This window comes from Platichthys flesus, chromosome 11 (assembly GCF_949316205.1).
Source record: "Platichthys flesus chromosome 11, fPlaFle2.1, whole genome shotgun sequence".
In the NCBI taxonomy this organism is placed as follows: domain Eukaryota; kingdom Metazoa; phylum Chordata; class Actinopteri; order Pleuronectiformes; family Pleuronectidae; genus Platichthys; species Platichthys flesus.
The window spans coordinates 2,518,661-2,534,682 of record NC_084955.1 but is presented as its reverse complement, the minus strand read 5'-3'; the positions used below and the strand labels follow the sequence as shown (position 1 = coordinate 2,534,682).

The window sequence follows — 16,022 nt, the reverse complement described above, 5'->3', positions numbered from 1 at the left end:
TAAAACCCCAGCACGATTAAATCATGTAGCAATCTTTATTCTGAAGCCTTTCCAGACATATTGTTTTGGACAGACGAGGGAAGTGCAGGGATCATGTTTTCTCTCTTGGCCAAAGCATCTTTTTGAAAATCGGCATAATGCAGTGTTGCCTGGAGACTGTTCTCTGAAAAAGGACAATGAACAGACATTCTTTTGAACATAAACAGTCCTGAGCATAATAAAAATCTCACACACACACACACACACACACACATTCACAGTAGTTTGTCGCTGCTGTTGCAGAAATAACTAATTCATTTTGAACTTTATGTGAACTAAAACATTACATGGTCATTTATGCACTGATCAGCATCTGGTGCTCGATACTTGTTAACCCCGTCTGTAAAAGTACATGTGAGTTGAGGAGAAAAGAGGCCTCCTCCTCTGTATCTTGAAAAATAATGCAGTACATGTTTTTCAAGCCCTCAAGGTGATTATAGTGGTTTGATGGAGATGCTATTTGAGCTAGAAAAGCTCCTACATCTCTATTTAAAAAAATCTGCCGTTCACCTCAAGTCACTTCATTGGTAAAAGGATAGGCATTTTGTTCCTGTCTTCATGGGGAATTCAAATCCCTCTGGAGTTATTTTTCGTTAACTTGCTCATTGTGTCTTCGCTGGACATCACGAATGGCGTCTGTCCTTGGGGAAATACAGCAGTAATGCTATATTATTGTGACATCTGCTTGTGTCTGATTTTCTAGGAGCCTGCGAAATAACATGGCTCTTGTGGATCAGGAAAGTCATGTTTTTGGATCCCCAAGAAATCCCATATGCACTCAGATGACAGAGGTGGCAGGTTCCGTGAATACTACGATCAGGTGCATTTTCGTTCCATTTGCAAATACTGACTGTCCAGAGTTGAGCTGAGGCTCCTCCGTCCCCAAATTACTGTCTTCGTGTTCAGAGACACTATTGTCCATCAGGGGGTCTAAACGGCACCTATTCTGTGATGGGGGACTTGTAGAGTCTGCAGGTTTGGACAGGTGAAGTAAGGAGCAGGCAGGAAACAAGCTGCTATACCGTTGGAGGCGAATGGCAGCGTTGGTCCGTAGAAAACCTCCTCCTTCCCCTCAGTGCTCAGATCCAGCACCTGGAAATGCACAGTCGTTATACATATGGCAGTGGTTTGTGTAACAACAGTAGTTTTTGGCCCTGTTGTGGTGCTGTGGAAAGGTTGTTCTGATGGTCATTCAGTTCACCACTACCCCCTAAACTACGAGCTGGATTACCATGACGCTTTGCACTAATGTGGTCACCCCCCATAGATGTTTCCCAATGACGCTGGTGACTGACTGACTATAGCGTGGTGTCCATCCACTTGTATTTTAGCGCGAGATACTAATGAATGGAAGGATTGCCATGAAGTCTGGTACACGTCATGACATCCTCGGGATATTTTGATCCTTGAATTCTAATCTAGATATAATCAGCTTTACACAGCAGCTCCGAGGAATAAAAGATAACTTTGGTCTCTTGCAAACTGTGTACCCATCTCTCCCAAGCACCTACCACCACACTTTTTATCCAATGGAGACTTTTTTAGGAATCACGTGCATACATTGAATATTTATATGTCCGTCACACATGATTATTTTTCTTTGCTCTAAGTTAATAAGAAAATATTGGACAGAGGTGGCAAGGTCTAGTTGAAACCCTCTAAACATATAAATATGACACATTGTGTTTACAGTGTCCATGTTTCTTTCCACATTCAACAACTTAACTCTGGAAGAGGGAGCATGTGAATACAGAGTCTCCAAATCAATTTCTCTACAGTACAAATTACTTTTACAATTTAATTACATTTCTTTTACATTTGATCAGACTATTATTCAAATAAATATCTTGATGACCACAAGCGCTTTACAGTACAGTTTGCCATTCACACAGTGTATCTGTGAGAAGCACTTTCTCCCAAGGACACTTCGGCATGCCACAGCCACCTTGTCTCAAACAAGATAGATGTTTACCGTGTAATTCAAAGCCACATTTCTTTACATTACAACAAAAGATTTCAACATTGTCTGACACTTATTATATGTTTACTGCTGCTCTGTTGGCATTAGGAAAAAAAAAAGACCTCTTTCCTCTGTCTGGGCCTTGATTGATTGTAGAACAACCTCTATGATAACAACACACAATCTATGTGCCAGGGGCTCTTTATAATTCATCTACTGCTGTTGAGCAGCATTAAAATAACTGAATTCATATTTACTTATTCATATCACACAGTGTCTGATCATCCTGAAGTATTGCAACAGTCGTGAAGGTAAATCTAAAAGCCTCATCTCTTACCTGAATGCACGCCAGAGGCTCGTTGGTCCAAATGGAGTACCCTCCAACCACATAGATCCTGTCATCATGGACGGCGATACCCGACTCATTCTGACCTGCGGAGGACAGAGGAGACACAATGCTTCACCGTGCCAAGCAGAGGGCATTCTGACAATATGGCTTCCACATCCCCCAGGGAGCAGAGAGGGAGATAAATGGAGAAAGATGGGGTGAGGGCGGGAGTGTACGGAGAGCTAAGATTGAGCCGCTGCTCACTTTCCTTTGACTTTGTCTCAAACTTATACCAATACCACAGGAGGTAGGAAATGTAAGGTCACCTGAACTTTACACCCTGGAAGTCTTTGTTAAACATCATAGCAGTGTAATATGACATATAGTTATTATGACCACATCCTACAGTATGGCATGAACGATTGTCTACAGTGCCTGTGCTCCATCCACACAGTGGAACTGTACTGACTGTGTTTTCATTACCTCCATCAAGGGGATTAGGTTTTTATTGCTGTTTGTTCTGTAAACAGGATTATTCAAAGATTACTGAGCCAATGTTTATGGTGACTTGGTAAAGGGTGGGCTGTGGGCCAAGGGAGATCCCACTAACATTTAATGTGTATAAGGACAAAGGGACGAATCCAGGAATTTAGTTTTTCCACTTTTTTCAACATTGAAGAGATAGTGCTTTATAAATAATCTATATGAAAATAAATCATTCCCAATTCTGAAGGAAATATAGGACTCTATAGCTGCTAAATAACCATCAGTTGCATTATGACAATAAAGTCAATGTTATGAGAAAAAAATCTATAATTTACGAGAATAAAGTGTAAATTACAATCAAACTAGTAATATTGCATGAGAATAAAGGAAATACCATATTCAAAGAAATGAGAAGTAAGGAGAACCTGTACGTGCCAGCGTTCCACCTCTTCTGGGTGTCTTTTTTTTTTTGGCCCTAATCTCACATGCAAGTAAAAGGGTTTAATGTAAAAAAAAAACGATACCATTTTCATGTTTGCTATTATAAAATAATGTGTGGGACTGTTTCTTGGGGAAGTTGCCCAACAACCAGTATGGACAGATTTCCTTAAATGTGGACAGAGACAGTTTAGCCGTTTCCCTCTGTGCCCAGTGTTTATGCTAAGTTAAGCTAATGGCCTCCAGACCGTGGCTTCATATTAAGTGTTCAGACATTAGAGTGTGAGTCTTTTCATCACACTTTCAGCAAGAATGTGCACAATGAAATCATCTGTGTTAGAATTTCAGGTGCATGTTCACATGTGGGGTTCCTTTACTTCGCCCACCCGTGAGGAGGCTGAAGGAGCAGCGCGTCCACTGGTCCAGGTCCATGTTGTAAGAGTCGATGTGGCGGACGAGGATGCGGTCGTTGTTGTAATCCAGGTCATTACCGCCGAGCACGTAGAGCTGCCTCCTCACGGCCGCCATGACGTGGTAAACTCGCCTCTGCAGCATGGGACTGCGGGCCAGCCACTGGTCCTGGGGAGGAGGAGGCGGAGGGTGGACGAGTTGGTTAAAGCAGATGGACGTGAAGAAAAGAAAAGATGGGAGAAAACGATGCGATGCAGAAGAGACGGAGGTGAGACATGGTGCGAAGAGGGAGGGAGGGAGAGGGTGGGAAGAGAAGGAGGATGAAGAAGAAGATTAATATTTAAGCATATCCATGCATGGGTAATTGATGTATGCTCAGTGCTAGATAAATAACGTGACACTAGAGCGCTGGTTTGTACTAATGACTTCCCTCCCTATTTCTAATCATATGTTTCAGCCACTCCATTTTACACCGAGGATCCCTGCTCATTTCACTAAGTGTGCTGAAGCTTATTTTGTGTCAGTGAGTGTGTCTGTGTGTGTGTGCGCTTGATTGAGGCAGAGAATAAAAGTGTGTTTGTGTGTGTGTGTTTGTGTGTGTGCTGGGAGCTGACGGGTGGCCATCTGTTGAGGGTAGAGTGGGTGGGGGGTTGCTGTTGCTCTGGCAGGTGAATGTAGATTCATGGTGAATACAAATGAGACCCTCTCTTTTTCACTCACTGCTTCCAACGCCGACACGTACAAACACAGACCCATATGGATCTGCACCTTACACTTATATATACTCTGCATTACTCAATACTATATACGGCCTCACCTAGATCCAGGCCTCTTCAACATCTGGCTCATAACATACACACAAACATAATCTGCAGCTTAACACATTCCACTGTGGTGAGCTGTGTGTAGGTATTACATAAATGGTATAAACCGAAAGACAAATTAATGGTATGTCTATATCATGGTTCACTTTTTATTACGGATCAAAGGTCATAACTCATGGAAGCATTTACATTCAAGGAGCAGCAGCACCAGTAAGCAGGAATAATTACCCACAGCTCACTGATTATATTCTAACGTATAGGATGCATAGTTTTAAAAAACGTGAATGTAGTTTCCTTATTTTCCTGGGTGCCTTTGGTTTCAATTATTTCCCATATGGTGTGAAAATCAATTAGCAGACCCCGGCCTGTTGTGTAATCCATCACAGTAAACACAAGGTCTGCATTCATGTTCTGAAAAAAGACCTTGTTGTTACACTGATGAAGCTAGAGTGTCGAATTAAACCTCACAACAGTAATGGTACTCTGACTGTAAACTCAATAATATCTATAAACATAGGCCAATATTGCAAATGTGTCTCAGAGGACAATACAGTCTGAAAAACCGACTCCCCCATAAAATGTTTTACACTGGCAAATACTAGCAAGTCAAAGAGGAGGGGAAGCTCTTCTAGGACCCACAGACATGATACTGTTCACTATGCACTGTAGGTAGACAAAGCAGCAGCAGCAGAAATAATGAATGGAGGAACAGCTGCACATGTTTTGACACTGAGAGGTTGTTCTTAATAGATTTAGTGCTGCTAAAGTTCTGACCCTTTATGTTCAGAAATAAAAGGAACGCACTGACTGTCTGTGAGAAAAAACATTAAAACCTTTGATACATATTCTATTTTCTTGATTAAAAGTAGAAAAGTGTTTCTTTGTCACAATTGATGTGCCAAAAGCAAATATTAGTGTTCGCTTGGAGTCCTGACAAGGACGACCCTATGAATCCCTAGCTAGGGACTGTAGCTGCTGGAAACAGAGTGAACAAAGCCTGTAGAACCGTACAGACAAAACTCTGTTTTCACAGAGAACTCAGTGGAATGTGGAGTTTCAATGTTTTTCTCTTTTGGGACCATTAAACATCTCTGCCACATTACAAACTAAATTGATCCATTGTTAATATAAAAAGTTGGTAATAACAGCCTCTGATTCCCTGCACAGAATGCTTTCAAATATGGTAAGCAGTAAGCCACTCTAGTAGACTGTTTGTGGACTTGAACTTTGGTGTAAACTTGGTTGTTACCTGCTCTGGTTCGTACACCATTAGTCGATTCTGGTACTGAGCTGTGTTTGTCACCCCACCTGAAACACAGAGCAGTGGCAGTCTGGGCTTTAATCACAGCGTAATACAAATGTGAACTAAGCAGTGTTCTACACCTGACAAGGGGGTAATGTTTTCATCTGGGATTGTTTGTTTGTTAGCAGAGTGACACAAACAAATGTGTGTGTGTGTGGGGAGGGGGGGGGGATTAGCAGAGTAAGAACTCGTAAGATTTCGATGTGGATCCGTATCAGGGGGCAGATCCAGGATTTTTTTTTCTCTGACAATAATTCATAGATGTTGATGAAAAAAATCAGACATGTTTAGGGGACAGACATTTATGCACGTGTGTAATTTGGTGTAGATATACATCTGGATCTGGTTACTTTGGTTTCATAACTGCCTGTTGGGTGGAGGTATGAGCACTACTGAGTGACCTCTTACATGTGTATGTACAGGTGTGTGTAGAATTATGTATAAGTGGAGTCCTTCTTCCCTTCATTATGTACCTGAGACCCAGAGCAGGTTGTCAGCCACACAGCCAGCGTGACAGGACAGTGAACGGTCAAAGGGTTGGACAAACATCCATTTGTTCTTCTTGGGACAGTAGCGCTCCACAGAAGGCAGCACCTGCCGCAGCTCGTTCCTGCCCCCGACTGCGTACAGGTACTGACCCAGAGCTCCAAGGACAAAGTGCTCTCTGCAGGCCTTCATGGGGGCTATCTCAGTCCACCGGTTTCCCCTGGGGTCGTACCTACAGGCAGTCCTCACTGCACACGTCCTCCCGGTGGCATGCTCCACCTCACCGCCCACAACAAATAAGAAATTCCCCATTACAGCCAAGCAGTGGTGGCTGCAGCCAGTGGGCATTGGCGCCAGCTCGCTCCAATTTGACCCGCCTGCCACACGTACATGCTCTTGCGCAGCTGGGTTGAAGTACCGCAGCTCCCTGACTCTGCTCACCTCCCGCTTCCGCCCGCCAGCTATGTAGAGGGTGAGCGACTGGAAGCGGGGCCTGGTGCGGGCTGACTGGTGGAGAGGCTGGGCAAAAGTGGTGTGGTGATAGTCCAGGGCCTCGTCCACCAGGGCGGCAGCAGTAGGGCTGGATTGAACCAGAGGGTGGCTATGAGCAAGGTGGTGCAGGGTGGGGACATCCATCAGGCCATAGCGGACGTGTTGTAGTAGATCCTCAGTGTACTGGTATCGGCAGTCATGTTCCAACCACAGAACGACCAACTGCAGGCAGAGAGGAAAAGAGGAACAATTATTGACTGTTCCAAAAGTCAGTCACAAAATAGTGAGGGGTCAAAAATTAAATTAGAGAATTTGTGGAAGTCAAACTTAGAATTCCATCAAACTTAAACCCCTTGTGCTTTACCTCCTTTATTTATAATGGTAGATTAATTGAATGCATTCAATACGGTTGTTGTGTTATTATGAGTTGCTAGGAGGGTGGAGCGTGCTGTACTTTTTTAAATCAGGAGCTAGGTGCTAAATAGATTCATAACTCTGTGGATTATCTTGTTTTTAAATATAGAAAAATATCAGCTCTATCAGCTGGTTCCTTCTCCCAATAATTTCCACACAGTCCCTTAAACGGAGAGAAAAATGGAAAGGAAGTTAGGAACAGAGAGAAGGAGGAAGGAATAAAGGGCTTGAGGGGAAGGGAAAGGAAAAGGGAAAAAAGAGACAGCTTGGAGGCACTAATTAAAGGAACGAAAGATTAGAGTAATGAGCGAGAAGGTGGAAAACAAAAGAGGTGAAGGACTGATAATCATAATTGTCTTTCTAGACACCTATAGGTCACTATGGCAAGGCTGAGGCAAGCTACCACTGCATCACACACACACACACACACACACACACACGCATTTATTAATCAGTTGCATTCAATATACAAACTGTAAATATCCACAGGCATCCTCTGTTTAATGCAGACAAACTGGCTTCCAGAGAGGGGATTTAATTGAACTTGAGAGCTGTGCAAGGTTACTTAGCTGCAACGCGGTGTGAATGTGGGCGAGATGACTGGGGCTCACTGATGCCATTATCAGGAAAAACAAAGTGGTTTTTCACATAATCAGTGCAGAGACTGAGAACTTCGAACTGTGGAACAAAGGCGAGTTATGGATTCAGTGGAGACCAACAACAAGGATGACCATGGACGAGGCAAACATTTGGATACAGCTCACACAGTATTACAACAGAAACAGAGTTTGGTGGATGATGTATGAACAAATACTCTGCGTGTGGTGTTGTCTCACCTATCTAAACCAAACTGCACTACCTTTATTCCCCCTTCAATCCACTCCCACATTGTGCATATGCAACAAACATGCAAGTCAGGATTGTCTTTTTGTGGAATCTGTACCACTCTCCTGCCTCTACCTCTGTTTCTCTATCGCTCGTCCCGCCTCACTCTCGTCATAGCTCTGAAGTGACAGTGTGTGCATTCGTGTGAGTGTGTCTGTTTGTGTGTGTGTGCGTGTGTGTGCATGCGTGCGTGTGCAAATGTGTGTGCGGGTGCACTACGGCAGCTGACTGTGAAGGTCACGCTGCATCACACAACTTCCTCAGGGCACAGAATAAATCAACTCCTTCCCCTCCGTGCTGAGAGAGACTGGGAGTGTGTGTGTGTGTGTGTGTGTGTGTGTGTGTGTGAGAGCGTCAGAAAGTATGAGGGAAAGAGATAGTGAGGGAGAAAACGTAAAGGGAGGGGGGAAGCTACAGAGAGACAGAGCAAAGGATGGCAAGAAAGAAGGGAGAGTAGAAAAAAAACATCCTCCAAAAAACAAAGCCAGAGAAATGTGATTTCCAGGGCGTGAGCGACCCTAAGAAAACTCTGAGTGACAATGATTGACGTCCAAGCTATATCTATCCTGTATCGGTTTGCATACCCCCCAACCATGCCACGCACCCCCCTAACTCTTTGGAACGGCAGCCCCCTCTTCGTTGTTCGCTTCCGTCTGATGCCCAAATTAACCTTCTGGGCGTAGTGAAGGAGGCCCAAAGCAGCCTAATCAGAGGCTGATTATGGCGGCGGCGGCTGGCTAAAGGGTCAGGGTAATTGTGCCATCAGAGGCCTGATTGTTTTCAATCAGACGGGCGGCCGAGTGACAGCTGGGGGATTGGGGCCCTGATGGAGCCGCGGTGGGCCTAATCAGAGAAGAGAAGGGGAGAAAAGACAGAGAGAGAGAGAGGGAGGGAGATCTGAGGGGGTGAGTGGGGCGGTGGGAGGATGGGAGGCTGATTGGTGCAAATGAACAGTCAAAGCGGCAAGTTCCCAACTTGCACCGCCGCTTCACTCCCAGCCAGTTCATCATACATGCACTCACACACCTAAACGCACACACACACATCAATGCATGGATAACAGTCTATCACACATGTTGGCACACAGTAAGAAGCAGGCCTTCATGTTGCTTTCCCTCACTCATGTAAACAAACAGTATGTGATTGTTTATCAGTCTGAGTTAGCTATATGTTGTGACCATGCATATGTGTTTGTTTGTGTGTGTGTGTCACACACACACACAGAGAGAGAGAGTCGTATCTTCATGACTTCAGATGACATTACATTGACTTATATTCATTTTACTGAAGATTTACTCTGACCTTAACCATAGCTACTGCTTGCCTAACACTATCATAAACCTACCGTTAATACATAAGTAATGTTATGGGGACTTGACAAGTATTATAATAATGTGACCATGTTAACCGATTTGGGTCCCCACAACATGAGTAATACCTGGACCACACACACACACGCACAAACACACACACTCCCAGTACCTTCCATATCTCCTCCTCACTCAGGGAGGTGAGGCGGTCACTCTTCAGCACCTCCCTGAGGAGGCGGTAAGGCAGCTGCAAGGCCTCGTCCTGCCGGTTCTGGCTCAGCTCAGACAGATGTTCCACCAGGAAGCCCACAACGGCGTCCTCCAGGGCCGGGAGGTGAAACAGGTCAGCCACGCGGTACAGCTCCAGGTAGTTCACACTGCTCAGTTCCTGCGGGAGGGACACATATGAATAAACATACATGTGGACTGCACGTCTTCACCATTTGCATAAGTTGAAAGGATACGGAGGCAGCTGTCAGACCACATGATGTCAAAATACACTGAGGCAGTTAATGAAAATAAGGTTCCCTATAAAGGTAGTTGCCTGGCAAACACACCTGAACCCCCCATTCAGAAAATCTGTGAAACTATACCACTCTGTTTCACCCTCTAAAATCTGAATCACCTAACCCGTTTCAATTGCGTGTGGAAAAACTCCTCATTGTCTTATCTAAAGTGTTTTTTGTTTCAGGTTAAATTCCTTTTCAGTATTTAAAAACAGCAAAAAACGATACCATAAATATATCAAATTTGCTGGGAGGCTCCTTTAGGCAAACTATAACCCTTAAGCAATATTCCACACCTAGTGATTTTAATCGTTGATATCCTGTAGACTTGATTCTATACGAATATGTCACATCTATGCAACATTTACAATATCATATGTATACTGTATGTGAAAGGATTTCATTGCTGTGGTTGATTGACAGCATCACCGAAAGGAGGAGACAGACACAGGGAGCTGGGGTCTGAGGTCTGACTAGTGGATTAACACTGCCACCTTCTGGCAGTCCTTCTGCACATACATTGCAAACATGCATTAGTGAGGACATTCTCTTTGCTACCATTCACCTCAAAGGGACGGTTCACCAAAAAATATAATTATCTACTCAACACTATGCTAATGGAGGAGGTGGTGGGGGGTAAAGTGTTTGACTCCATAAAACACTTCTGGAATTACAGGGATAAACATTGTTGCAGTAAAATAAATCAAATTTAAGTCAATAGTGTCTCCTTCTTAAAGCGTAAAAAAGAAAAGAAAACGTAAATGACGCTGTTTCTAGTCAAATTTGAATGTCGGGGCTTTCGGCCACTTGGATGACACCACAGGAGCAGTATGGAGGCATTTTATGTTTTATGTCTGCTGCTTTATTATGTCTGAAGAAGGATTCCCCAGTTACTTAAATTGTATTGGATTTGGTTGCAACACTGTTTACCCTTGACACTCCAGCAGTGTGTTGTGGACTCAAACACTTCACCCACCCCTCCATCTATTCGCCATAGTGGCAAGTAGATAATGAGTGGATTTTCATTTTTCCTGAAACCACTCACCATTTAAAGAGGTTGTCTTCCACTAAAAATCACTACTTCTAAATGTTACTACAACTGCTGTGCTACTGAAAAAGTATGCAGTGTACTTTATTTTGAAAAGACATTGAGGGTGGTTAATAAATGTTAAAATGCTGACTGTACAAATAGCAAAATCAACTGTGACCATACCTAAGCAGTGTAAATGTTGCATTAGAGTCCTGTCAGCTAAAGGACTTCTTGTGATACACAGATCATGTGTGGTATTGATCCGTTCTTCAGTATCCACGAGAAGAACTCTGCACATCAGCATCTGTCGTATTGGTGGATGGAGGTGGGTGATCCTGACTAGCTCCTTCTCAATCAGTGTGTATTTGGAAATCAATGTTATTAGCCGGGGTCTGACTTTCTATTATCAACTCAAACTAAGAAGCAGACGCCAGCAGTCAGCTGACCTGACTTGTGACTAGCCAAGGCAGGAGCAGTGTTTTTCTGATTAAGAGATGACCAGGCAGAAAACTCTTGACTTATTCAAAAGTGTGTTGTTGTATATAATTTGCTGTTCAACACAAACCAACAGAGATGAGTTTTTTGTGACCACCAGATGGCACATTAGAGCAAGGTTTACCATTGTGACGTAACTGTCACTCTGTTTTACAATTATATCCTCTACTGTATATAGTATTCTATTAGATTGTTTATATTGAGTTCTTTAACTTATTTTAAATTTGCTTTATTGAAATCCCTATAACATTGCTCCTAAACCATTGCATTGCTGAGGTGAACTGTCCTTCTCGTCCAACACTTTGCATTGTACCGTTGACCCTGTGTGAACTAACATGTGCACGATCCCTTTTTTGGTGTTTAGAATATGAGTATATTTTATATTGTTTCCTTTTTTATATATTTATTTATTTAGTTATTTTATGCTAAAAACACCACAGCAAGATTTAATTGTATGTGTAAACGTACTGGGCAATAAACCCTAATACTCTAAACTGTAAAGGACACTATAACCATGCAAAAGCTACAATTATTAATACAGAGTCTAATTAAAGTGATTCTAAAACCACTTCAAATGTATGGGCTCCACTGACACATATCAAACTGCGTTTGAATGACTTGAGTTATTCTGCAACCTTAGCCTGATTTGTTTTTATCTCCAGCAGCCATTTGCCATATTTACCTGTGCACAGGCCACTAGGCAAACTTTGTTTGTGTTCCAGCAGATCCACAAGTCAATGGTGTGTCCTCGATCTCAAGGAGATCAGACACCTAAGCTAACAGTGACCCAACCTGCTGAAGTGTCCTTGAGCAATACACTGAATCTGATCTCTAACTAACGCAGACGGGGAGGACACACCACCAAATGACATATTTCTGCAGATTGGAGATCAATTATTTTAAAAAATTTAGTTTTGTTATCTAACTTTGAAGCAACATTAGCTCTGAGAAAGTCTGGAAATGGGGACAGCATCTTGCCTGGCTCTGTCAAAGGATAAATCAAATGCACATATCAGCAGCCAAATATAAGGCTTTACAGGCGCCATGCTACCTGGCATCAAGTTGTTGTGCTAAGCTAATCTAACTATCTATAGTTTTATATTTACATTAGATTACATTGCATATCATTTAGCTGATGCTTTTATCAAAAGCTACTTCCAATAAGTGCAATTACCGATGAGTGTACAAACCCAGAGCAGCAAGAATCATGTTAGTACATTAGCCTAAAAAAAGCCAAACTATTTAGCAAACAGACTTAATAGTAATGAACCCAGTCTTCAAAATCAAGCAAGAGAAGCTTAATAAGTGTGTGTCCAAAAGTATGGAGCTGCTCCTCTATTGAAGTATCATTTGTTTCTTCTCAGTTTCTCTTACAGAAATTAGAAAAGGAGGGTCATATGCAAAGTTTTGTTATCATGCTACTAACTCAGTTGTAATCTGGGTTTTGGATTTTCCAGTTCTGCATTTTTGACCAGGAAACATATGAACCAGATGGGGCGGCTGGTGCTGAGGGGTAGAGTGGTCGTCCTCGAACCTGAAGGTCGGCAGTTTGGTCCCCAGTCTGACCCATCTGCATGTCGAAGTGTCCTTGGGCAAAATGCTGCTGAATGGCCCCCCATAGAACAACAAAGTGCTGCGAATAGATGCACTGTATGAATGTGTATGTGAATGAGTGAATGTAAAACTGTACTTTGAGTGGTAATCAAAGACTAGAAAAGCGCTATATAAATACAAAACCATATCAATCTCTTGATTTTTTACAAGCATACATGTACACTGCATTTGACTCACTTTACAAAATCAACACGGGATGTACAATGGAATGTTCTTTAACAAGCGTTAATGTCGAAAGAGGCTAGGGAAAGTCCTTATGAATACAGCTCTATTGTTTGCAGAAAGGGCAACTTAATAAAAGTGTTCAATAAGTAAAGTAAAGTAAAAGCTAACCCTCTTCAAGCTTCCCTGCGTATGAATTTCCTTGTTCGTCCCTGCAGACAGGATCAATTCTACTGCCTGTGCCTGAGTGGAACACACCTCTGAAAACCCAATGAAACTGAAGGATTTCCACCGATGTGAGGGCAACCCAGTGGTGTGATGGGATCGTTCTGCCTCCTCATATGTTGTCCTAAGCCCACACAGGACGCCTGCATATGTGTATGTACCTGGATGAGGTAGTGGGAGCAGAGGCTGAGGAGCTCCAGTAACTGAAGGTGGCTTCCTGCAGACAGGACGTCCTGGATCACCGCCGGCTCCAGCACAATCTGACAATAGGACACAAACCAGGTCACCAGGTTTCATTTTCATTTCACTTAGATTCACTGACACAGAAATTGAAGTACAGGGAGTTTTCAGAGACATCAATTTGCAAAACATTTGAACAATAGCTTTCTGAAAATAATGTATTTTTATTTTTAATAGTTATATATATATTTATAAATATGTATATTCAGTTACTATAAGTCCTATTAACCACATGTATCCTGTTGGTCCCTAGGAATCAGGACTTTACCACATTAGGTCTACATCAAATCTGCTCAGATAATTGTCCATAATCATTTGTTTTCCAGCAATTTTCTCTGAAACATTAATCAGGTCCAATGTCATATGTGTTTTGCTTATTGCAGCTATCCAATGCAACAGCAGGCAATAACAAGTCTGTCCCCAGGCACTGTTGTGTTACACATCCAGTTAATCAACACAGACATAAGAAGTTTAAATGTTTGCTGATTTTCTCAGTGGATCCATATTTTATTTTTCTACAAAAGTGATGAACCGGACACTTCCCGTGGAAAACAGTATACTAAATACAACAATGCTGAATCAAAGGAAACAAGTTTCACGGTAAAAACTGTGAACAAAACAAATATTGCACTGATCATCAGACAGGAAGAGTAAATTTCGGATTTTGGAGCAGACCAATTTCTTAGTGGTAGGTGCAAGTATAACACAACACAATACACTACGCGTAAGCATGAAGCATATTGCTGGCTGTGTGTACATGTCTGTTATTTATTGAAAATTGTAAAAATAATAATAAAATGCGGTGGGCTGGGGCGGGGGCGTTTCATTATCAATTGCATATTCTGAAAAAAGATTCCAATCTTGGAAACAAATACTATTTATATATTTCAATTTTTTGACAGTTTGATTTTAGACTTACAGTTTTTAGGCTTACGGTAAATTTTGTGTTGATTTGAAAAATGTCAGGTTATTTTAAAACTGATGTTGCTCCAGAGATGACATGGAGAGTGAGTTTGACAGACTGCACAGCAAACCAAAAAATTGCACTGTCGATGTGCTTGATTCACCATTTTCATCTTCTCTGCAAAGCGACACAGCCACACAATTATTACAGCATTGATTCTGCCAAAATGCTTCCTGTTGAGCTGGATGAGCAGAAATGATATCTGCTGAAAGCTTCCTCCTGTTTCCTCCATATTCCCACAGCCCCATGCATCACAAAGCTCTGTGTCACAGCCAAGTAATACTGCCAGGCTCTCGGGAGCAGAGCCAGGTAATACCAGTTAGTTGTATGGAGGTTAATCTGTCAGGATCAGGACTACATAGAGTAAAATATTCCATTAGTCAGTGGGGTAATAAACCAATCAGACCAGGCATGCCACTTGTAACCCTTTCACACAGTTGACTCACCTGATCCAAATGAAATTGAGTTTGGTGTTAAAATGCAGGAACAAGCCTCCCCTGCCCTATATAACCACAGAGCTGTTACTGAGTCAGGAGTGAAAGTAAGAAAAATGGCCTTGCCTGAAATGCCTACTCATTATTTCTGATTCTTAAAATGGGAAAAAGCAGCTTTTGTTTTTCAAAAGTTTCAATACGTATGTACCACTCTCCTCTGGTGCATGTTTGTTCACGTGTTGAAGGGAAAAACGTTTTAGTCAGCTTTTGTTGTGATTACATGCTTTGCTGCATGTAAATAAACCTGTTATTTCACCACTTAAGCATTTAGTAAAACCATACATTAGAATTCATCAAGCAATTTCTTTCGAATGGTAAAGTATTTCCCGAGGAGCGACAGCCTCTTAGAGCAATTCCCAGCAAGCTTTGCTGACAAATATACTTTTTTCTCTCCTTCTCTGCAATTAGCTGGATCTACACATACCCACACACCCATTTATCACAGTGTGGTTTCCTGTCAGGCACGGGCAGACGTCCAGTTAACCACATCGCAATCTATAGGCTCTCCTAAGCTTTATATATTGAGATGGAAAGTAGATGTGAGTGGCCCTTTGCCTCAGGATGCATTAGACTTAAGTGGGAATCGAAATACTCCAATCTTTGATCACCAATCATATCAAATTATCTTAAGTTAAAGGGAAAAACCTCCAATTTATGCCCGAATTTGAAAAACCACGGCTGCTTTTATTAGATGAACATAAGCAAAGGGAACCATGATTAACTGTTTTTTTAATCCTGCCAGGGAGCAGCAGCAACAGAGGCAAACCCCAAAAGGAGAACTAATAATTGTAAGTGAATGCTCTCCACTCCACAGGCCCACAGCTCGAGCACTCCAGCCTCACACAGCACAAGTCAGTGTGGTCCAGTGTGGGAGTATTGCAGGCTCTTGTCTAAACCTCCATTTATTGCATCTGCT

At 42.4% G+C, this 16,022-nt stretch overlaps 1 protein-coding gene and 1 long non-coding RNA gene across 3 annotated transcripts in view; one reads left to right on the top strand and one right to left on the bottom strand.

Annotated features, from left to right (window-relative positions):
* Nucleotides 1–9: 9 nt before the first annotated feature.
* Nucleotides 10–16,022, bottom strand: part of klhl32 (kelch-like family member 32) — a 28,601-nt gene continuing 12,588 nt past the window's right edge. The window contains exons 4-10 of one of the 2 annotated variants that reach the window (XM_062398763.1): nt 13,570–13,668; nt 9,549–9,764; nt 6,263–6,989; nt 5,736–5,794; nt 3,629–3,830; nt 2,337–2,431; nt 10–1,131 (exon numbers count right to left, since the gene is read on the bottom strand). In XM_062398763.1, the coding sequence (XP_062254747.1) occupies nt 970–1,131; nt 2,337–2,431; nt 3,629–3,830; nt 5,736–5,794; nt 6,263–6,989; nt 9,549–9,764; nt 13,570–13,668 (1,560 nt within the window). In that variant the 3' untranslated portion in view covers nt 10–969. The remainder of the gene's footprint in view (nt 1,132–2,336; nt 2,432–3,628; nt 3,831–5,735; nt 5,795–6,262; nt 6,990–9,548; nt 9,765–13,569; nt 13,669–16,022) is intronic. The other variant, XM_062398764.1, reaches the window with a different exon arrangement.
* On the top strand, nt 11,107–13,639 carry LOC133964592 (uncharacterized). The gene is made up of 3 exons (XR_009923803.1): nt 11,107–11,237; nt 12,865–12,947; nt 13,402–13,639. It is a non-coding gene; the product is annotated as an uncharacterized LOC133964592 (long non-coding RNA).